General features: G+C 37.8%; 4 protein-coding genes across 4 annotated transcripts; 2 read left to right on the plus strand and 2 right to left on the minus strand.

Moving 5' to 3' along the window:
• Window positions 1-1196: 1196 nt before the first annotated feature.
• On the minus strand, window positions 1197-5212 carry PHYBLDRAFT_116084 (hypothetical protein; the record flags this gene model as incomplete). The annotated part of the gene is made up of 17 exons (XM_018428497.1): window positions 1197-1460; window positions 1581-1832; window positions 1921-2028; window positions 2097-2276; window positions 2332-2472; window positions 2540-2648; window positions 2702-2812; window positions 2873-2999; window positions 3120-3378; window positions 3446-3569; window positions 3630-3715; window positions 3792-3956; window positions 4017-4153; window positions 4227-4452; window positions 4513-4665; window positions 4754-4918; window positions 5003-5212. The coding sequence occupies 17 exons, from the start codon at window positions 5210-5212 to the stop codon at window positions 1197-1199; spliced, it is 2817 nt and encodes a 938-aa protein (XP_018287795.1).
• A 1981-nt stretch (window positions 5213-7193) lies between these two features.
• Window positions 7194-8232, plus strand: PHYBLDRAFT_159674 (hypothetical protein). Its single transcript, XM_018434035.1, has 5 exons — window positions 7194-7227; window positions 7293-7619; window positions 7676-7874; window positions 7954-8039; window positions 8122-8232. The coding sequence occupies exons 2-5, from the start codon at window positions 7436-7438 to the stop codon at window positions 8226-8228; spliced, it is 576 nt and encodes a 191-aa protein (XP_018287796.1). The 5' UTR covers window positions 7194-7227; window positions 7293-7435; the 3' UTR covers window positions 8229-8232.
• Window positions 8233-9459: 1227 nt separating this feature from the next.
• On the plus strand, window positions 9460-10298 carry PHYBLDRAFT_116012 (hypothetical protein; the record flags this gene model as incomplete). Its single annotated transcript, XM_018428491.1, has 3 exons — window positions 9460-9601; window positions 9664-10044; window positions 10108-10298. 3 exons carry the CDS (start codon window positions 9460-9462, stop codon window positions 10296-10298), a joined length of 714 nt encoding a protein of 237 aa, XP_018287797.1.
• A 245-nt stretch (window positions 10299-10543) lies between these two features.
• PHYBLDRAFT_73386 (Serine/threonine kinase hybrid HK) lies at window positions 10544-18255 on the minus strand (the record flags this gene model as incomplete). Its single annotated transcript, XM_018442844.1, has 14 exons — window positions 10544-10795; window positions 10869-11706; window positions 11779-12178; window positions 12254-12832; window positions 12885-12996; window positions 13055-14465; window positions 14563-15937; window positions 16039-16063; window positions 16143-16916; window positions 17051-17140; window positions 17197-17600; window positions 17671-17826; window positions 17912-18090; window positions 18167-18255. 14 exons carry the CDS (start codon window positions 18253-18255, stop codon window positions 10544-10546), a joined length of 6684 nt encoding a protein of 2227 aa, XP_018287798.1.
• Window positions 18256-20038: the final 1783 nt, after the last annotated feature.

Here is a 20038-nt window from a genome sequence, read left to right on the forward strand (position 1 = left end):
TCTATATATCTCTTCAGCTAAAAGAAGGAGAGCCCTATTTAACTCAACTCAACTCAATGCCAAGGCTTCATTCTGACAAACTTAAAACACGAAATCAACCGTTCTTTTTTCTTGCTTGACTTGGCCGTTAATATTAACATATTCATTTAATTTACAATATAGTATAATATAAATAATGACTTCTTTGATGTTACTACTGTCTATTAATATTTTCTTTCTTTCTCTTTTAATTTGCACCTATTTACAAATAGCATCGTAAAATATTCAAAATCCTGCCTCTCCTTGTTCTTGATGTGTCGAGGAGAATCAAACCACAAGAATAAGACAAATGTATATATCTGAATTGAATTCTGAAACAAGAAAAAAGGTTTGCAGTTCAAGACAAAATCAGGATTACTGCCACCCCATTTCTCCTTCTTCACTCCATGTTCAGACTTAGTCTAGCATAAACCTTTTGCTTGGTGACACTGGTCGATCAGATCTAGAAATCCTATTGAAGCAAATGAATTGATTGAACATATCAATTCAGCATTCTCTTTAACCAAGGTATCACTGGTAGACTACAGATTGGGAGCACAAGGAATATCTCTTTAGTCTTATTGCCATTATCGTACAAGTATATTAGATAACCATATAATCAACATAAAATTAGATGAAAGAACATGAATACAGAAAGAAAGAGGAAGCAAAATAAAGAAAACAAGTAGAGTGTTAAATGTAGCTGATCTCCTGTATATTAGAAAAGGAGACGACTTGTTCAGCTACTTTAATACTAGAGCAATAGATATATAGCACTATGAATTCTATAGTTAGCCCGCCTTTTAACTAAAGGATTTTATTCTTCAAATGCTTGTTAGAGTCTGTTATTTCCCTGCAGATGTTTATTAAATTGTCCCACCGCGTTGTATCGCCTCTATTCCACGATACTTTGACAAATATTACCCCCTTTTGCCCCCCCTTTATCCACCCCTTTTTTAATATACACAACTGATTATCTACACCTCTTTCAAATACTATATATTTAAATTGCTACCTATCAAACAACGAATATCTTGTATAAGTGTCCGTGACTAATAAACTATTTGAACTAGTAAAATTCATTTATCACGCCACCATCAATCATCAATCAGCGGCATAATTTTAACTATAATTATTCTTTACTATTGGATATTAATGTGTAGTGCTTAGCCAAATATTTAATCCCATGCACCGCTTCCAGTTCCATCAAGACGAATAGGATGTGACGCCTGAACGCTTTCAACAAACTGCACTCCTACATGTTCCAATTGATCTAGGACTGGAAGATACACATGTGAAGATGTAGGACGCAGGATACCGCGTTCGGGAATCTTATTATCCAGAACAAGCTCAGTGGTCATCGCAGCAGGCAGTCCAACTGTTTTTGCCATAGCAGTATGATGATCATTACCATAATGAATCAGCGTGGACGTCACAGTTTCCTATATTAAATGTGCTTTAAGTAAAATAATCTATAAATATATATATTTATATCTATGCATATACATATATGCATGCACACATGCATAAATACACACATACATAAATGCATAAATACGTACCTTTTTTCCTGATGAGTGTTCTATTCCAAATTCATGATGCATCGCAACCATGTCGCGTTCTCCGGGAAGATACTGTAACTGGTGGGCCAAAAGAACAGAAAAGGCATCCAGTGGACTCACATTCTGAGGGAACTGGACTTGGTTCATTTGAGGCGAGGAGAGAGCCTGCATGGCATCCAAAACCTTTTCTACCATAGGATGATCTTTGGGAAGACCAAGCTTTAAAACCATGGCATCCGTTCTATCTTGAGTCTGTCCAGCATTAAGAATTTGATTAAAATAGCCATCCTATAAGAAATACATATATAAAAGTAAGATAACCGACTAACTATCTTTACACATTCTCCCCCTTCTTTAATATATATACCCAGCTAGTGCATTTAGACAACTGGCTTGTTTGGTCCAAAAATCCGAGTTTCTTGAATCCATAAAGAACATCAGAATATCCCTACATATTATACACGATTAATTAGATAACCTTTGTCACCCTTTTTTTTGGATCTCAAGCTGTCATACTTGGTAACGAAGTGTTCCTCGGAACATAGTATCCATATCTGATAGATCACCCAAACCATAAGTATCTACATAACTCAAGGAGTCACGGTTGGCTAGGCCCTCGAAAACAAATCCTTTGTATGATGTGCGAACAGCAGGGAAATGCTGTCTTAGCAACGATTCACCAGGGATAGTAAATCTCTATTATGTGATGTAAGCATACTAATATTTGTGTGTGGGTGCATATCGGTCATACCTTTCCGCCTGTCCAATAGGTGGCTGTGTTTCCACTAGCAGTCAATACACCTCTTGGTGACCAACTGAACTTGTATCCTAGTGGCACATTCGAAGCCTCTGGAGCGGGTAGTCCTCCACACCAAGAGATAAAAGACCGTATCTGATAAATACACACAGTCATTGTTATTTAGTTATCTATAAACAATATCAGGAACGTGAATTTTTACCTTGGAGCCACGTCTCTTGGATTCATCAATAATCTTCATAGCTGACATATGATCAATTCCAGGATCCAGCCCGACTTCATTCATAATCAATACCCCGGCTTTTTTTGCTCTGCATAAAGCGAAAACATCAATACGTTTCTATAGCTAGTGTATTTTACTTACAAATCATCGAGTTCTTGCATTTCTTCAGATACATAGCTGGCAGTCACCATATGTTTTCTCTCTTGAATGCATACCTTGGCTACTTTTGGGTGTAGGAAAGCAGGAACAAAGCTAAGAATATCCAGTTAACCTCTATTAACGATCGTCCGTATTTTACAATCAGCACATTACCTGACCACCACATCAGCCTTTGAAACCAAGCCTGAAAGCTGAGAGCCATTGGAAATATCCAAGCCAACAGACTCAGCTCGATCGTGATTTGCTACCAAGGCTTTGGCCTCATTTGCCATGTTACTGGCTAAAGATAATTTGTTATTGATATTGTTTATAGAATACATCAGCCTGAGAAAAAAAAACGCTCTATGATATCTTGCTATCATCGACTTTCGAATCAATACTTAGATGAATATTTACTTACCGACCACAACACGAACATCTGGGCGTTTCAATAAATGCTCCACAAGTGGCCCTGCTACCATACCGGAACCCAACAGTAGTACTGTCTTGAGTTGAGCAGGTCCAGAATTATTAGCTGATGATGCTTGGAAGCTCTTGCTTTGTAAAGGCAATTTGCCCTCGAGCCCTTTGTATTCCTTAGTGAGCTTTCCTTTGTCAGCAATAGTTGCATTAGCCAAAGTAGCTGAAAGTTCGGAAAGTTTTATCGCATTTGAAGTTACCTATGTGTTTTTTTATTTAATTTATTTATTACAGGTAGCAGATAAGAATACATAATATACTATCCACACTATCACTTACGAGCTCTTTCAAATGAGGATACAGGACGTTACTGAAATGCTGGCTACTTTCGATAGGCAACTCTGCCGGAAGGATATCGACTCCCATTATTTGCATACCCGCTTCCTCGGCACTGTAGTAAAAGATTAGTGTTTGTGCAACAGTTGCTTAATATGTACAGCTTTTATCTTACTTTTCATGTTCGATATTGTTGATAGCATCATAATAGAAGAACCCATTGTCGATGTTTGTACTATGAGACAATGACTCAAACGCTCCCTGATGAAAAACAATTGCTTGTCACTACTCGGCTTGCACTTGAAGCATATACTTTATTGTATGTATATATATTTACCTTTACGTCGCATACAATGTCAGCTAGTGTCATCATCTTACCTCTTGGAATATGTCCCAATTGTTGCTGAATTTGTAATTCTTTGAGTTGTGAGTTGGTCAACAGTCGCGGATAGCGGTCATCCCAATAGCCACCCGTAACAACCGTGTTAACAAATGGGGCAACCTAAGATTTTAGTAGTACAATTTAGCCCGTGGAATTTTATTTTTATTTTTGATACTTTACTTTCTGATGAAAAACTGACTGATAGCCACTAGGATTGGAAAGATAGTCATTGGGATCTGTACAGGGGCTTCCGTCTCTGTGTTGGATGTAGTCTGGTATAGCTAAATGGGTCGCATAAAGCTTGTTTAAATTTGGATCTATTTATTAAAGTACATATGTTAAAATTAGTATATATTTACATTAACATTAACATATTTATACGCTGCCTACTTTTATCTTTAACTAGTAGCGGAAGATCTTCAGCTGCAACAAACTCGTGCGGAAGCTCCCTGAAAACATCCAATGCGCCATGCGCTACATTTCCTGCCCCTGTAAATCCAAAAACAAGAGGCCCAAAGTCTTTGGGTGTTCCTTGCTCTTCAATCATTGCTCCCATTGCTCCAACAGCCTGTCTAGCATCTTGAAGAGACTTATATCCGTGTGCCATTGCCAGATACTGGAGATGCGTACTTGGTCAGTTCTGATCAGCCATAGCACGCTTATATATAAAACATACCATAAAAGGTGTACTATAGCCCATTCCTAAAAATCTGTGGCCCATACCGTGTAGGCTGTCAACCATACCAGCATTTCCGGCAAACTGTCCAAAGGCTACTAATCTTTTACCAGACGAATCTTTCATGAGTTCATAGTCAATCAATCGAATGTCCTATAGAGTTTAATTGTGGAACGATGCCAATCAGCCAACTTTCCCGAAATACATAAAAACTTCCCACGGTGTATATGAGCTATATTACCTTTTCGAGGATGTTCTTCAACATTGACATATTTTTTTGATTTCCCTTATGTGAATGAGAAAAGAATAGGTAGGTCTTGTTTGCAATCAGAGCTTCTTCAGGAACCTCTTTTATTCCGAGAATAATATCTGCCTCAGAAATATCCTCCGTGATTGTAGCGCCTGCCTGTCAACAAGAGCAAGAATAGAAAAATAGTTATAGTAATAATAATAAATAACATAAACTGTTGTTTTTAGCATTTCATATTACTTTTCTGTATGCTTCATCTGAAAAGATGCGCTTAGTGCTCGGTTGGACATAAATACGACTGCCAGTATCGCAAATCAATTGCTCGACTGTAGCTGGTGTTAAGGCAGCTCTTCTCTCCCATCTACTCTTGTCTTCTCTTCGCAATCCAACAGACCGAGGGCCAGTCTGGGAGGCATTGGATTTTAATCCTCTGCTAGTGTTTAACAACATGCCACGATAGGCTACAGATGCCATCCGAGATACCATGGTTTCAATACAAGGAGTTTAAGATATTGGATGAAGATAAGATCAGTAACAGTAAAAAAAACAAGAGGAATGAATTTGTTAATTAGAGGGATGAACAGAGAAAGGTCTTTAAAAGTAAGTCTCCCACGATCATGGGGTTTATAGGGCCAGGGGTAACAGACACACAGGCTTTGTCCAACGATCTATTTTCTGCGTCATAGATCAAGGACGTCATGAATATAGAGAAGTTTGTACTGAAGCTGTTATATTTAAGAGTAAAATTCCCAAAACAAGGATCCTGCCAGATTCCAAGGAATTGAATGGTATTTCGGTACCATAGAGTTTCCGAAAACATTAATGCCAAAAGTCAATTTTTCTATTTGCAGGAATTGAATGAGACTGATTGGTTAAAAATAATGATAAAAAAATTAAGTTGTCATGGAAACAAAATAAAGTTTGTTCCAGAAATATGAGTAATAGCCCATTCTGAAGAAGAAAAAAGTGTATATGGATAATTATAAAATATTATTATTATTACTTTTTAAAAGGTATTTTTAAATAATAAAAATATAATATTGTGAGAATATTATAGCTAGTAATATATTTATTTATTTGTATATTTTTATGCCAACAACAAGATCTATAAGGTAAAAGGAAAAGGAAAAGAAAGAATAAAATGGGACAAGTTAATGCAACTTGATATTAATCTTCATTTATCTTCTCAGTTTTGTACAAAAGTTAAAGTATTGGGAGTACCGAGACTTGTCATAGTCTCCCACAACACCAACTGTATAATTCCCAACGGGTGTTTTATAATTTTGTTCTTGACATTTATAAATTACAAGCTTTGTGCGTATACTTAAAGCTGATGTGTAAGCTACAAGATGCTATTGGAATTAATATTGGCCGAACAATACTTTATTTTTTTTAGCCCCATGCTGTCCTTGGATAATTCTGTCAAAAGAAAATACCTGATTCTGTTTGTAAGTAAACATATAAATAAGGTCCGGAACAAAAGACACTAGAGTCAAATTAACTAGCTAAAATTTTATTAGAAAGAAAAATCCAGGTCCCTAGGGACAATTATTTTTATTTATCCTTGATGTTTTATGATGATGCTCGAGATATATTTTTTTAATTAAAGCGAGCCTTTTGATGATTCGCAACAAATTTAATACACGAAAGAAAAAGGCAGGTAGTGAATATTTTAAGATTGCAGTCGAGAAGTAAAGCAAACGTGTTTACCTAAACACAATTTTCATCACTTAAACACCATTCAAAATTCAAACTTGATTAATTGGTGTATCTTGTAAATTAAATTAGTTCTTATAGCAATAAAAATTTAGGACAAGTAAAGAAAAAGTAACTAGGTTATTGTTAAGTACTCTTTGATTTGAATGTTTTTATTATACTTAAATAGATATGTAGATTGTATAACATGGTTCATTCCGAAAATAACGATTCAAAATATGAATATACAAAAGTCCTTTAGTATTTGAACAATGCCTCTTTATTTTTTATTGACTCATATCAAGAAAATCAATTACAGCTTCTATACATATATGGAGTGCGGCCTTTCTTTTATATCATTTTCGTTATGCTGTAAAATAACGCCTCAAACAGGCTAATCGTTTGTTTGAATATTTCAAGTATATTTCTCAATAATTGTCTATTATAACTTGAAAGATATTCCAGGAGTTTTATGTACAGGCCCATTAGAAAGTTTCTCTTTAATATAAAAGATCAACTTTCATTTTTTTTCTACATTCACAAGGCATCAAGATGTGAGATGGGATGCAATGAACAAAAGGAAGGGCCGGAACACTTGTATTTCTCGGAATTTCAAAGGGCTATAAAACGTGTTTTCGGAACGTGGCAAGCTTCATTTCAAGTTTTCATTCTTATTCTCTTGATTTTCTTTTCTTTTCATTCTTCTTTTTACTTGCACTTTATCCCCCTTTTTTCACTTATTTTCTCGTTCGATTCCTTCTCTTTCAAGTGTAAGGACCATACATTTATATCACTGTGCACTTCTTATTGTCTGACAAACTCAGTTGTCTTGTAGAGAAAGAGACAGAATCCTCAAGGAAGCCCATAAGAGCTCGTAGCACTGGCCAAGACAATCGTCCTTCTCCTTTACGCATCCAATTCTCTTCTTTCAAAACCAAAAAGTCTTATAAAAACACAGCTCTTATTACTGTGCAAGACATGCTACTTGCCAACTCTAAAGAATATATACCTCTCAAACAAATATCGAAATCAATACGTTATGCCCTAGGCTCAAGCTACGCATTTGATCCTACTAATGAGTCTTCAAATCCAGGCCTCACCGAGAGTGTAGCATCCATAGTTGAAACACATATGATGAGCTTAGAGTCCATAACACCTAAAGGTAAAAATGTTGTCCGTTCATTTCAGTCGGACAGCTTCGTTTGACTGTTTTAATAGAGCCTTCAGATCTCCTCATGTTCCCCTTCCTCGATAGCCCTTCATCCGTAGAACACCTTGTGATTGCCAGTAAGACATTATCGGGTAATACCCGACTCATCCAGTGCTATGTCTTTATGGTCAACGACACCGTGTTTGTCACACTTCCCCATCATATAACTTATTGTGATGGATGGCAACAGGGTGAACTACAGGCGTGGTATGTTTCTCTATTTTTCTTTCTGTCTCTTTCATTACTATAAAAGTACAAAAACCATCTTACTAATACAAGAACACAGTATGGCTTATTTGATAGATTTAGCAGAACTTCGACCCGGGTGTAATTCTCTAATTATCATGTTGGACAATCATCAAGATAGTTTAGGTAAGTTTTACAAGACATCATTTGATTATTTTTCCCTCTGTTCAACCTGAGATTCACACTACTGCATGCATTATTTATGTAGTCGATCTTCGCGCATTCATGTACATGGGCTTTGTCTTGCTTGATTGCTCAGTCTACAAACAGGATCCTTCATGGACCTTTGCTCTTTACGAGTTAGGCACCAACTAAGGTGCCGAAAAGGAAAAAGGATGCTTTTATTGAATTATATATATATATAATGTATATATTAGATTGTATGTTTGGGGTGTGTCTTCTTAATTCTTTCCACAAAATCAGTATAACCCCCCACAAATGTTTCGTCTTTTGAGGCACAGCCTTCATAAATAAACGGGGAAGTTGCATGGGATGTATTGAAAGTCTTTTGGAGCTCTTTCGAACGTTCTTTCCATTGGTCTCGTATAAATGCATTAACATTGACTTTGACATTTGGATGAGCATTGGCTAATTTGTCAGCCACATTAGTTGCCTCATGGAAGTAGGAACAAGACAGGAAACCCTCCTAAAAGACATTGTTATGATTGTTGTTGTTATTATTGACCTTTATTTAAATCAAAGCTTACAATGTGGTAACAAGTTGTTTTCTTTGGGATTAAGTCGGGATCAGGAGCGGATGCACCAAACCAAGAAAACAAACCCATGACAAAAAGAAAGAAAGGGGACTTGCAAACGACATTAGAAAATTTCTTTTTCTTTCATTCTCTCTGTTTGAAGAAATACAAAATACAAAAATAGTCAAATATAAATTCATTGTATGAATTGTATAGCTGCAACCACAGAACATGTCGACATTATCAACTGTCATGCTGCATTCTCAATGGGTCTTATTGGCAAAGAAGCCTCATGGGCTTTGTGTGTCGGCGACTTTGAGGTCCATGAGCCTTATTTTAGAGCCAAGCCTGTCATAGCCGACAAAGCCACTGAAGACAGACAACCAAAAAAACGTCAAAAGATCGAGAGAAGTGTGACTGAAGTAGAGACAGATAAGCGACATAACGAGATCAGAGATTTGCTATTGACAGGTCTAGAGGAAGTTCAATTGGTGTGGAAGAACCATGACCAGACTCAAACAAAAGTCAGAGAAGATAAGGATTTACTTGATTTCACACAGCTGGCTAGTCTTGTCAATGCCACTCGTAGATTTTCTTTTCAAGAGATCCGTGAACCAATATTTTTGGAAGAGGGTATGATGGTTTGTTAATTTTTTCTTTCTTTCATGTCTGAAGTCTAACATCTCATTCAAAAAATATCAATAGACTGTACAGAGATGGATACTCTTAGTGTATTTGATACAGTTGTCTCCAATCCATCCGACTATTGTCGGACATTATCTCTATCCAAGGATCATAATTATCTAATTCCTTCAAAATCTTTTTTTTTGATGAGTGATCTGGACACAAGCATGGATACCTTAACAGATCATGGTAAATATAAAACAGACCGAGTTTTTTTTATCAGTTTTATTGATGTACAGTATATCACAGCTATAAACATCGAAGGATTTGATTGTATTGTAATGGACCCACCATGGCCCAATAAGAGTGGTAATGCGTATAAAGAGTGATATATAAATATGTATAATACTTCTTCTAACTGTAAATTCAAGTCCATCGTTCTTCTCATTATGAAACTCAGGATATTTATGATTTCTTCAAGATTCCTTTACCCTCTCTTCTCAGCGAAGAGCACCCTTCGCTTGTAGCTGTTTGGGTAACCAACAGGCCAAAATACAGACGTTTTGTGATAGACAAGCTTTTTAAGGCCTGGGGTGTCACTTGGGTCACTGACTGGTACTGGCTTAAACTTACTACCAAAGGCGAACCAGTTATGCCACTTGACTCTCCACATCGCAAACCATACGAGCAGTTAATCATCGGTCGGAGGATACCAGAGAGCACAGGAGAAATACCGAGTAATATAAACATACCTCCGCGTATTCTTGCCAGCGTACCCTCTAATCGACATTCAAGAAAACCGCCTCTTGATAGTAGGTTTTTGTTTTTAAACGGAAAAAAAAAGAAAAAGAGCGATATTTATAAGTTAATGGTAGGTATTCTGGCACCGTACTTGCCCAATAAACCTAAATGTCTCGAGCTGTTTGCAAGATGCCTAACACCCGGATGGACTAGTTGGGGGAATGAATGTCTTAAATTTCAACACCAACATTACTTTACCAGCACACCCAACCACAATGAGTCATCTGAAACAGAACCCTCCAGACTCGCTTCTGATATTAAATAAGCGTATGAAAACACTAGAGATTCTTGATAAATGTTTATTAGAGACTTTGGAGAACGCGGAAAAAGAAACAAATCCATGAAAGAAATGTATGGTGATGAGATAAAAAAGAAATATATGATATAGTATAGAGAATCATACATACATGTGCATATAGTATATAGAGAGAGAGAGAGATTTATATGCTATTAATAAATGTGTATCGAGATCTGTACAAAAGGTTAATTGATAGCCATTTCTTTGCGGCATTATGATAGCTCCTTTACTTCAGACTCTAGTTCTGATCGTGGGTAAAGTTGTTGTAAGATAATTGAAAGCTCTTTTGGGATCAAAGGTTTTGTGAGATAGCCGTCCATACCCGCACCAAAGCATACATCACGCGCTGAGGTCTGAACATCTGCTGTCAAAGCAATAATTGATAATCTCCCTCGCGTTGTGCCTTCTGCTTCGGCCATCGTCTCACTGTGGCGAATTCTTTTTGTTGCTTCAACGCCATCACACTTTATAATACAGAAAAATATTCAGCTTTATGATCAACTGGTTACAATACCAGAATATGTTAAGATAGCTTACCTTTGGCATGTGATGATCAAAGAACCCAATACAGAAATAATTTGGTGGCCTTTGCTCCCATAATTGAACCGCCTCTTCGCCATTATTTGCGCTTTCTACTTTGAATCCCATTTTTTCGAGCTGTTTTCTTAATAATTTTTGAGCAACCATATTGTCTTCAGCGATAAGAACTGGTCTTTGCAAGAAATATGCAAGTTCGTTTGATTGGAAGTAGTCTGACATTTTGTATCCGCTCAAAGGAGATTTTCTAGTGGGCTGTGGACTCTGCCGTGGATGGTCGATAACCTGTTCAATTAACTTGAGAAGCTTAGATCGTCTTGCGGGTTTAGCCATTTTAACAATTCGTCCACGTCGTTCAGATGCTGAGTTGGTTGCTTCTGCAGCAACCTTGTGTCCTTCTGTAGCAGGTGTGTAGAGTACAATAATATGAAGATCGCACTCTGGATCGTCATCTATGCTCTGGAGTTGGTGGGCAATAAAGCTATTTGGAATAGGTGGAACATCGAGCAATAAAATGTCGTGATGTTCTTTGAGAGCCAAGGCAATCGCATGTTGGACATCGGATGTACGCTTGACTTTAAATTCCGGAAGTAAAGATTGTAGCATGTAAGAAGTAGGATCATGGTGCGTTGCCAATAACAAGGAACGTTTGCTATAGAGTGCAGCCATGGCTGCACAATCACTCGAGTTTTTGGGAGTCTCGCTTGCTTGGCTTACGTTTACAGTAAACCAAAAATTAGAACCTTGCCCGGGCTCAGATTCTACGCATATAGTGCCCATCATCAATCGGACCAATTGCAGACAAATCGAAAGACCTAGACCAGTGCCACCGTACATTCTATAAAAGAAAAATGTAAATATTTCGATAGAGATAGTTTTGTAAATTACATAAAATTAAAGTAATGCGTACCTAGTAGTGCTGCCATCGACCTGCGAAAATGGCTCAAAAAGGTTGCGCTGTTGCTCTGGGTTTATTCCAATACCAGTATCCAAAACTTCAAATTTGAGATGAATTGAATCGTCCTGCGACTCAGCATCATCTATCATGCACTTGATCACCACTCCACCTTGATGTGTAAATTTGATCGCATTGCCCAGCAAATTGGTCAATATCTGACGCAAACGAGACGAATCACAAATTACTGTATCTGGTACATCGGCATCAACAATATAAGCCAATTCGAGTCCCTTTCGAGCCGCCAATGAACTAAGAATCTCGATAGTGTCTGCAATTACTTCTTTGACTACCATTGGTCCAAGATCCAATACAACCTTTCCAGCCTCGAGTTTAGAGAAGTTCAATAGGTCATCTTTTATGATTTTTTTAAAAAGAAAAGTGAGGATTAATACAAAACACATGATACACAATTAAATCAAAAGCTTACCAATTATACGCAATAACATTTCACAACTCTCTTTGGCAGTATATACGATATCTGTCTGTTCGGCATCCAGTGACGTTTCAGAAAGAAGCGATATCATACCATAGAATCCTGAGAATGGAGTACGCAGCTCATGAGACATATTAGCCAAAAAATCCGCCTTAAGTTTCATGGCGCGCAAAGCAGCTTCTTTGCTCTGTCGGGCTTCCTCGAGTGCAGCCTTTTGACTTTCGATCATCTTGACATTGGCATATGTAACCTTTTGAATACTCTTGAACAAAAGAGCATTGGTGACTGAGATGCCGATTTGTTGGGATAGTAGCCTCATTACAATTTCATGTCGCGAAGTAAGTGATCCTACTGCGCTTTCAATGTAAATGCATCCAACAACTGCACTTTTGTGTGTAATTGGTGTACATATTATTGATACAGGTGTAGTGGCAAAATCGGAGAAATGTGGATCTCTCTGGATATCACAAATTAACATAGATTCTTGTGCATGAAGTACATAATGAGCCACGCGAGTCATCAGTGAATCGTTATCTTCGGAAAGTGGCTGTGGTGTTTTGAAAATCTCGCAGCCTGTAAGTAGATAACAGCATCCGATTAGTAGTTGCTACAGACCACTCCTTACAGTATCTGAAATAGTTACCCTTGGACTGAGATCCACATCCCATTACATAAAATGATGAATTCTCTTTGATGATAATAACACCAGAAGCAGCACCAGAGTTCTCCAAAATTATCTAATAAAGTATATAAATATCACTAAGCAGTTATTGTTAAAAGCTTAAATATACTTACACCAAGCATCTGCTCCATCAAGAGTTCAAAGTTCATCTCACTAGAGATAATCTGACTACTTTTGAGAATAGACACAAGATCTACCATATCCAATGTCATCAGCATTTCTTCTGGTGTGGCATGCTCGTCTACACTCTTTTCAGCACAGGTTGCAACAAAGCTAAGGTCATCGAATGAAGACTGTCGTGGTGTAGACATATGTAGAGGTTCCGTCTGAACCTCGACATCTCGTGCGGCAACCATGTTATCATAATCGGCTAGTAACCCATGACGTTTTACAAGATATTGAGACATTCCATGACAGCCACGTAACTGCCAACCAGCTACGGCCTTTTCAATTAGCATCATACCAATTTGCCCCAATCCTGCCCTGATATAGTATTCACCCGCAAGCTCATACATAATGTTGATCTCAGACCCCCAATCTCCTTCTTTGGCTTGTCGGATTGCAAGTTCATAGAGATCTTGGGCAGTTTTACGGTCGTCAGAGAACGAAGCTAGCTCGGCGTCGATGAGAGATACAAACATGGCCAGGTTAATAGGGGACTGATGAGCCCATTCGGCCAAAGTATCTCGATTTCTTTGTATCAAGGCATCAAAGTCTGAACTGTTCTTGTCTTTGCGTTTAAGACGCAACATTGATACCGTATGGCAGAAAAGCATGAGATGAGTGTGTCGAAATGATGGTTGGATTACTGATAATTGAGCGTATTTATCACCAATCTTGATTGCAGCTTCGTCGAATCCATAAACAGTCAATGTAATAAGTTTGATTGCAAAATACCAATACATTGGCAATCCCGATGTATGGCCATATTCACTCATTTCAGCAACAAATGCCTCTTCCTTAAACGTATCATCATCAAATAAGCGGTCTTCAGTCAACATAGTCTTTCCTTGAAACGCTCGAATTGCCCGAATAACAGTCGTAATATAGAGCGGCGTGCTCCCTGGTCGGTGTGCAAGTGCGGCCTGTTCAGCGCACAGTTGAGCTTCTTTCAGTGTATCCTCTAAAGGATGACTCGAAAGAAGCATACCCATCACAATCTGGATGTGTGAAAATATCGCATACAAACGGTCCCCACTCAACAGGCTTTGTTTTAGTGCTTGTCGAAACATAGGTAGTGCGGCGCGATAGTGGTTTTTCCATGAGCTTAGAAATGTACCGTAAAGGTAATTGGCAGTTGCCAATTCTGAATTACCACCAAATTTTTTACAAAGTCCAAGACCAACTTCGCCCATTTGCTGTCCAAACTCGTATGCCTTGAACAGATGCATTGACGCAATTCCAAAGAACACGAACCCGACTCCTGTTGTAGGCGATATTCCACATCTGATGGTCTTGAGTATAAGACGAGACCCTACTATCAGAACTGTCTTGACTTCATTACGTTGAAATGCCCAAAGACACCTGTATTATTTACCAGATAAATAAATGAAAATTAAATAAGCTTGTTAATTACGTAATTATTTCCTTATTTTTATGTAATAAAAATAATAGTACTTACAATTCTTCGAGAATAGAAAGTCGAGTACGTACAAGGTGGCTATTACAAGCCGGTAATTCGGATATTTTATCAATACCAAGTGTAGTTACGGCCATCCAAGTATTGTCATATAGTTCTTTCAGGGCTTCATCTGATAAATCCAGTTTGATTTGCTCAACACCTAGCTCTTGTAAGCACTCAAGTAATATCAGAGCTTTGCCTTGGTGCTCGCCATGGACCCATGAATAACGGTGCTGAATACGATATGCTGCTGCACGGTCAGTGGCAGTTTTTGCATGGGCAAGAATAGTCTTGAGAAGATCGAGTGTCATGCTATAACCCATAAACCAGCTAATTTCGGCTAAACGTATATATATGTGTAATGTTTCTTGGTATTCACTGTCTGGACCGTCAACCCAAGGTTCAGGAGCCAGTAAATCTCTAGCAGAAGCAAAGTAAGAGAAAGCAATATTGTGTGCTCCTGACTTGTATGCTTGGTTTCCAGCGCGCGTAAGAGCGGCACGGTGTTTGTGTTTAGCGTCATATCGTTGAATTAAGGTAATAGCAGCTTGAATATGATCTGCCACCCAAAATGCGTCGGCACACGGGCGGTTTATAAAATAAGATGCGATACGAAGATGCATCCAGTCGTGCCTCTCTGGACGAACAAGGGCCATAGCTGCTTGTGAATATCTATCATGGCAAAAGCGAAACTCGTCATTAGAAGATGGTTGTATAAACCCCTGTTGGAGAGCAGATTGAAGGCCGTTAATAGCATCGCACGGTCGCCTGCGGGCCAAGATATCATCCGAAGATACCATCAGCAAACTCTGGCTATCTTTTTCTGCTGGAGCTGTCATTAAATAGTGAACTGCCTCATACGAAAAGCTATTTCCAATAAAAGATGCCCATTTGAGAAAAGTACGGCCGTCAGGCGGAAGTTCGTTTAGACGCTGAACCAAGAATTCGTTATCAATGTCATGGTCTTTATCGGTTTCCAAAGACGGTCCATGAACAACAGCTTTTTTGATGCCGTCGAGATTGTATTCCCATCGTCTTTGTTCCCAAGTGAAATATAAAAGCCCCTTTTTTTCGAGGGCTACAAGCAATTGGCCAACATAGAATGGGTTTCCATTTGTCTTTCTATAAATAAATTCTACGAGAGGACCTAATAGTTGTGTATCGAGGTCTTTGTGACGATGCATGGCGGTACGAACATACTCCATAAGTGCATCCTGATCAAGGTTTTTTAGTTCTACATTGGTCACCAATGAATCATCGTTGCAAACAAGTCGAAGTGCGGATTCAGATAATTCGCCCTGGCGGTAGGATACAATAACAAGTACGTTGAGACGAGCGGTTATGAGCGATTCGAGTAGTTCAATTGAAGCTTCATCTACAGGCAGAAAGAATAGAAATTAGATTGTATTATTATTATTTTAGATAACAGTCTTTTTTGAAAGCTCTAATAAAAGAAATGTATATATTTTGTTTTACCAGCTTGATGCAGATCTTCGAGAAACTATAATGATCATTTAGATTTTTTTAATGCATTAATATAAAGTCTGTTTAGATGGCACAAACAAAAAAAATAGACTTACAAGAGTAATAAACTTGAAGTTAACCATTACTTGGAATATTGCAATAAAGGCTGAATGAAATCTTGCTTTAATTTCGCCTCCACTAATGTCTGCCTCACTATCACGCTCGACAGGACAGTAGTCACCCAAAATTACAGATAATTCCGGTACATTGTCAAGTAAAAGATCTGGTAAAGAGATTGCGGGTTGGTTGTCCTGGGGCCAAAGATGTTGTTTTAGCATTTCCGAGAATGCTTCAGTTTCGGCAGGTGGCTCAGCCAGTATATGCCTTAGAAATATGTTCATACAACGCAGGAGACACCCATAAGGTGTTGGTTGGCGTACGTCAAACTTTGCAACTGCCACATAGCCGTATTCATGTGCTGTCTCCTGCATACAGCGAATCAAGGTTGATTTACCAACCCCCGATACACCATAGATAGCCACGACTTCCGTAGGTTTTTTCCAATGCGTCAACGTAGTTCGTGTTCGAGCAGATGTACTAGGTCGAGGTTGAATATAGTCCGTTATTGTGGTAGTGGTATTCGTTGGTGTACTGCTGCTAATACTACTACAGCTGCTACTGCTAGTACTGTGAATAGAGTCTCCAAGTGGTACGAGAAGGGATGATGTCGAGCCTTGAAGACGTCGTCGTCGTTCAAGATTACACACATATGCTGCACGACGAATAATACCATTAATTATTTCCATTTCGTTCTCACGGCCAAAACATCCTGCAGGAAGTGTAAAAACACAAGCAATATCTGAAGTTCCCAGCCTAAATGGCGTAACTGTCTAAAGCAAATACGTATAAGATAAAGAAAGAAGTGAAGAAATTGAACGATTCATTAACGAGAAATAATTTAAAAACATTGTAGACTATTTCTTTCTTTCTTTCTTTCTTTTTTTTATAATCCACGATATCTTACTTGTGGGTTCCCGTGAGCTTTTAATTGCTTCTGGCATTCTTTGAGATCTTCTCTGAGCCCATGAGCACTCGTGTATCGTTTATCGGGTGACTTTATTAGATCACATTAATTAATAAAGCGCTTGGTTTTCTCAAATTGCGACTTACCTTGTGGGTTAATTTTTGAATTATTTGTGAGCAGATTGGAGGTACATCTTCACGAAAACTATGAACATTTGGAATTTGGCGATTAAGAACACTATGTACAATTTCCATGGGACTATTATAAGCAAAGGGTAAGGATTGGGTCAATATGACAAAGAAGGTGATGCCGAGGCTGTAAAGGTCGGTGCGGTGATCGGGTTGAAATGTGGTGCGACCGGTCTGTTCGGGCGACATGTAGATCAGGATTTGCCAAAGATTGGACGCACTTGTCCGGTGGACAGTTTTTCGCCAGCCTTCAGACGTCAAGTTTGTTTCTAGGCTACGTACTCCAGAACCAAAGTTCCAGATCTTGAGGCTATCGTTTTCAGGCCATATAAATGCAGCCGGTTTGATTTCACCATGCACGACTTGCAGATTCAACAACAAATAATGACAATTATATGAGACCTTGATATTGAAACCAGATTTTGTTCTTACTTTGGTTTTTGTGTATTATTTCAAGACAATTACAAGCCTGAATTGCAAAATCAAAGAAATCATCCAAGGAAAGGGGTGGATGAGAAGCAAAGGATATACTGTCTGAGGCAGGCGTTTGTGTAGTGATTGGCTGTAATGCTTCTAGGCGATTTTTCCCTGTAAATACAAAGAAACAGAAAGTGATATAGAATAAATGAGTTTAAGTTGGTTATATAAAAAAATATGACAAATTTTAGCTTACCATACCGCACAAAGATTACAGCTACCCAGCCGTTTGGCAGTACAATCTTTTCTAGTGGCTCACAAAGCATAGTCCTGGCTTCTGGAAGGTTATAAAATTGCATTATACTATGATATTCTCGTTCAAGTCGAAGAGTCTGACAAGATAACTTTGCTATTACTGGCAATTTATCATATATTCTATGCACACAAATAATATGATATCAATATATTTAATTCATTTCTTTAACTTTTATCGCTAATTTGTTGGAATTACCGTTGACCATTTGCGATCACAATGCTATCGAGACCCTCGAGTTGAGACGGTGGTTCAAAGGTATAGCCTGTAATCTCGACTGCATCCATGACGATTGAAATGAATGGAACGATTGTGTGGAGCGATTGTTCTCTTTAGAGAAGAGTCGGTATAAGAAAAGTGATGAACTGAAGAGATCAGTGATAATTCAAGAAAAGAAGAAATGGAGAAAAGGAGCGACACTCAAGTATTCATTCAGTTCCAGTGACACCTAACCAAGTAGAATTAAAAAAAAAAGAAAAAGAAAAGAAAAAGACGACTCAATTATGGGTACAACTCCGATTCACACTGGCAAAGTATTGCTTATGTCGAGTAGACATATATGTATAAATATAAAGATATTCAATTTGAGTCTCATCATATTTCTATGACAGTATATTTCAAGATATACATATGTATGTATATATATATATATATATATATATATAGTTAATATATACAAGCATATATTAAAGTTGGATATCACCATGGAAATAGAAATGACCCCAGAAAAAATAATACAGAAAAAAAAAGCGAGAAAAAGGAACAAAAGACAAATAGTGTTTTGTGATACCAAAAATATTCTATAGTTTATTTGACCTCTTACCAAGAAATATACGGGAAGCAATTTAATTAGAGTTGGTTGTAAACCTCTTTAACATATCCTAAAAGTATATAGCTTTTTAATATAAGACTATTCAATATTATCCGAGGTAACATAATTACACAATTAGCCCGGTCTAGGAAGTATGTATAGGTTAAATTAATGAGAAAAATACATATGCTTATAAATCAACCTGATACCATATCGGATATACTTGTGTAAACCTAAAGCGTATATTATTATATATTGCATTCAATGTATTTATCGTCTGCAGCAAAAAATACATACAGATGTATTCTTGGGTTGACTTTTTTGTAATTGTTTCCATAGAAACCCATATTCTGGTTTTCTTTTAACTCTTTCCTATCCAGACGATGAATTGCCTGTGTTCAATGCGTCATAGATATTGCCTTTTTCCTGTTTGTTCTAAAAGGCCATTTGTATTGCCTATAAAAGGTAAATAAAGCAACACCTGTAGTCACAAGTATCCATCCTAGCATCCCACTTTCTAATGAGTCATAAACCCTATCATGATTACTCTATTTATACTAGACACATTATGGACAAAAAATTCCGTATTTATAAGGTGTTAACATGGTAAAAATATTTATACAATTTTACAACATACACATGTCTTGCATTTTTTTTGTTTTGTTTTGTCTTGTTTCGTTTTAGATTTAAATTTAAATTTCTATGCATGTGTGCGTATATGTATATATATATATATGTATGTATGTGTATGTGTGTCTGTGTGGGTAAGTGTAAGTGTAATAATATAAAAGACAATTCACCAAAAATTATACATAATTATGGTTAAAAAGGTGGGTAATTAGATTGTTGATGTGGTGGGTATCCAGGCTGGGGAAAGCTTGTAGGTGGATAGGCAGACTGAGGAGGATATCCTGAAGATGGTGTATGGTTTGGTTGAGCAAACGACCCTTGGTGAGCAGCGAATGGCTGTCCAGGGCTTCCATGCTGAGGTGCAAAGACACCTGAAACTCGCTGTGGTTCAGGGAAACCCATCTGGCTTGGGGCATAAGGAGACGAAACAGGTGGGTAAGGGCTATTATTAGGATAGGTATGGGCTGGTGCTTGGTAGGACTGCTGCTGCTGAGGTTGCTGTTGAGGTGCCTGCTGAGGGAAGCTAGGCACAGGAGGATAACCAGGAGCTGTAGCAGATTTAAGAAAGAGTGAATAAAAAAAGGTATATATTAGCTGTATATTATAGCAAGCACTTTACCTCCGTATGA

Source organism: Phycomyces blakesleeanus (genome assembly GCF_001638985.1).
Source record: "Phycomyces blakesleeanus NRRL 1555(-) unplaced genomic scaffold PHYBLscaffold_20, whole genome shotgun sequence".
NCBI classification, from domain to species: Eukaryota; Fungi; Mucoromycota; class Mucoromycetes; order Mucorales; family Phycomycetaceae; genus Phycomyces; species Phycomyces blakesleeanus.